This window comes from Cucumis sativus, chromosome 1 (genome assembly GCF_000004075.3).
Source record: "Cucumis sativus cultivar 9930 chromosome 1, Cucumber_9930_V3, whole genome shotgun sequence".
NCBI classification, from domain to species: domain Eukaryota; kingdom Viridiplantae; phylum Streptophyta; class Magnoliopsida; order Cucurbitales; family Cucurbitaceae; genus Cucumis; species Cucumis sativus.
In genome coordinates, this window is record NC_026655.2 from 29,956,891 (window position 1) to 29,960,309 (window position 3,419).

General features: G+C 27.6%; 1 protein-coding gene across 4 annotated transcripts; it reads right to left on the reverse strand.

Moving 5' to 3' along the window:
• Positions 1–563: 563 nt before the first annotated feature.
• Positions 564–2,928, reverse strand: LOC101211330 (CRIB domain-containing protein RIC4). Of its 4 annotated transcripts, none has more exons than XM_031881879.1 (3): positions 2,560–2,928; positions 2,132–2,290; positions 564–1,037 (listed from the first exon to the last, which is right to left on the reverse strand). In XM_031881879.1, the coding sequence occupies exons 1-3, from the start codon at positions 2,792–2,794 to the stop codon at positions 814–816; spliced, it is 618 nt and encodes a 205-aa protein (XP_031737739.1). In that variant the 5' UTR covers positions 2,795–2,928; the 3' UTR covers positions 564–813. The 4 variants fall into 4 exon arrangements, with proteins under 4 accessions (XP_031737739.1, XP_031737734.1, XP_004139106.1 ...); XM_031881874.1 differs by having other exon boundaries at positions 2,132–2,293; XM_004139058.3 differs by having other exon boundaries at positions 2,662–2,920.
• Between the last annotated feature and the right edge of the window lie 491 nt (positions 2,929–3,419).

Below are 3,419 nucleotides of genomic sequence, written 5' to 3' on the forward strand. Positions count from 1 at the left end.
TTCATCAATTTAGTTAAGACGAAGATTTAGAAGAAGAGAAAGAGCAGGGAGAAGAATACAGCAGTGGTTTGATAAAAATACCTACATCCATTTTGAAGATCATCAAAGATTACAATAGTAAAGATAAAGAGGCCTCTCAGAAAAGTAAAGTAAAAAACTCTTAAACTCTCTCTCTAATCTTATACAAGTTTATCATAGACTATTGAAGAAGTTTCTTCTGTTAGATTTTGTGTTTAGTAAGCAATTAAGTACTGTGTTTTCTTGTTTTAGGTCCAGTTGCGAAGAGAAATTTGGTTCAACCACTTTATGAGCTTTATTTGTCACTACATTTGCATTGGCTCTAGTTAGTGATTGGGTTAGAGGGTTTGTATAAGTCCTATTTTAATAGAACAGCCTACTTTCATGTGTCTTTTTCATTCAAATGTATTCATGTGAATGTATATCACTATATCATCAAAAAAGAAAATCTTTATTAAAATTGTTTGGAGAGGAGTTTTGAATCATAATGTCTGTTTTATGTTGTTCTTATTGGAAAAACAAATTAAACATATACATAGGAGTTATGCCACGCAAATCATGGAATACCATTTATACATAAATTAGCAAAATTAAAAAAAAAAAAATGTTGTAGAGAGATTAAATATACATATATCTCCATATGAATGCCATGATCATCAAACACATGCATTAAAAAGAAAAAGAAAAAGAAAATGAAAACAAGAACACCATACATTTGTTTGCACATAAGTAGTGATGAAATACTATATATATATATGGAGAGATTATTGTTATATTATTAGTATTAGTATTATTTCAAATGGAGTGACCAAGAATATTAGGTAAATGCTTAGGGTTTGAAAGTTGATCATCAAATTGCCTCCAAGAAGAAGAAGCTAGAAGAGTTTCCCAAGCAATGAAAGAATTGGCAGCATCTTCTCTTGTTGTGGCATCACATCCTATGTGTGTCACATGCTTCACATCTGTTGGAGATCCTATTTCCATTTCCATCTCCATTTCTTCCATCTCTTCTTTGTACACTTTTTTCAAAAATAATATCATTACCCACAAAAAGAAAAAGAAAAACAGTTAGGGATTTTGATTCATAATGTTCATTGGGAGCTTTTTAATTATTTTGGTAAAAACTTTGTATTTACTTTGTTATCTTTTGGTTTTGTTGATTGAAGTTTTTTCTATTTGACTTTTCTCTAACTTTTAAAATGCAATGGTTATAAAAGGTATTATAAAGTAAATTATCATTCTCTATCTCGGTGTTCATGAATGTTGATCGGATTGACAATAACATTTTGCTATTATAAATAAATTCTCATTTTAGTATATTTGAAAGTAATTAACTCTAAATAAAGTGAAAACGTAAAAATATCAAATTTGATAAAACATTTACAACATACAACAAATTTTCAAATTCTATCAATAATAAACTTCAACAAACGCCGATATGTTTCTATCATTGACAGTGATAGAAATCTAATCGATAGAATTCAAAAAATTTCTATAGCTTGTAAATATTTTAATTTATATATTTTTGAAAATGCTTCCAAAATAAGCCTATCATATTTAAAAATAATATAGTTTCTTCCTCATTGCTTTCCTTTATTTTATTTTTTTCAAGACACTTGGAATTTTAATCCAAATTTAGAAGGAAATACAAAATCTTGAAAACTACCCCTTTAATTTTAAAATTTAATTAAGATTTCATAATATGTTTTGAAATTATATTTGAATAAGGAAGGGAAGAAAATGCTGTAAATAGGAATTTTTATTTTCTTTTTTTAAAAAAAACGGAAGAACTCAAACCAAAATGTTATCTATTTTTTCCCCTTAACTATATTTTCATAATTTTTATCTTTTATTTTTTAAAGTAAAAAGTTGAATTTTTAATCAAAATTAAAAAACAAAGCACAAGTTTTATATAAAAGAAAATATCAAAGTTTGGGTGGGTTTTTTTTAAAACATTGATGGAAGCTAGGTAAATTAAAATATATATATATATAAACTAATTAGGTGGCAAGTGATTATAAACTTAGTTTTCAAAAACAAGAAATCACCAAAATTTAAATACATGCTCCAAAGAAAAAAAATTGTTATTTAGGGAAAGAAAAATAAAACTCACCAAATAATTGAGAGATGTTCTTGAAACCTTTGTAAAGCCTATGAAAGCCAACTCCAATATTAGGCTTTGCAAGTGCTGTGAACCTTTGAGAATTCTTCAAGCTTTCCTCTAATAAACTTTCACAACCAATTTCTTCTTTCCCATCTTCATCTTTCTCACCTTCTTCCAATAAAAAAACAAAAACAAAAATCCATGTAAGTTCAAACAAAAAGCCATCCTTCATTCATCGTAATTAATTCCAAAAAATACATACACATATATACAATAATACCTAAAAAATCTTATCATTTTTCTTTCAATTTTGCCCCCAAGTCTTTTAGAATCAAACTATAAATCTAGCTAGAACCTCATGAGATAGGAGTAAATTTCTACTTTTCTATTTCAATATGAAACCGAAATTAAACTGAACAACTCTAAAAACTTTTTACTTCTTCTAAGAAAAATATCCTTAACTCTGACTGTGATGGAGACGACATGCATGGATAGCAAAGAAAGAAAAGAAATTAAGGAGAAATAGATAGAAGAAAGACTTGATGTGGGAGAAGAGATAGGATGGGGTTTTGAAGTTGTTGAATTGTGTTGAATTCCCACAGCAACACTTGTTTCAGAGATACATCCCACAGAGAAAGGAAGAAGAACCAATCTCTCCATTTTACGCCTCATTCTTCTTCTTTTTCACAAAATGAAACAAATAATGGATTTAATTTTTCAGAGGGAAAAAAAGAAATCAAAAGCCATTTTGGGGAAGTGGAATTGGTTTGTTATAATAATGGAATAATAATGTTTGGAAATGGGCAGTAGCTTTGAAATAAAGCTACAATCATTTTTACGTATACAATCTCAATGGCTTTTTAGCTACAACTAAAGTGGGGTTTGGTACCCAATAAATAAATAAAAATAAGTAAATAAATAAATAAGTTATTGTTGTTATTATTATTATTATTATTATTTTTGAGTCCAAGCGTTTGTTAATTCTACTTGATGGGTATGTTTGGACGTGAAGATTTATAAGAAAATCTAGCATTAGCAAGCTTTCTATTCCATACCTAAATAACAAACTCAATATCTCTAATAATTTCATTCTTCCCTATTGGGTTAGTTGGATGCCTAAGAGGTTTAATAGATAGGTTAATATATGTATAGCCTTTTTACTCCACCATAAATTTTAAAGAATAAACTTAAAGGAAGTTACTCTATACAAAATCAAATGTTTAGTATTCTTAATTAGCCATGTAACTAGTTTTTATATATCAACTGAATTTGTTAACTTTTAGAAAGTTTCAATTAT

Excerpts from the sequence above, each read along its gene's own strand:
- LOC101211330 (XM_031881874.1), bottom strand. The coding sequence starts at position 2,794 with ATGAGGCGTAAAATGGAGAGATTGGTTCTTCTTCCTTTCTCTGTGGGA. Across the intron at positions 2,294-2,559 it reads GGATATTTTTCTTAGAAGAA|AAGGTGAGAAAGATGAAGAT; the intron begins GTAAAAAGTTTT and ends TTTTATTGGAAG. Across the intron at positions 1,038-2,131 it reads GAACATCTCTCAATTATTTG|TGTACAAAGAAGAGATGGAA; the intron begins GTGAGTTTTATT and ends TTTTGAAAAAAG.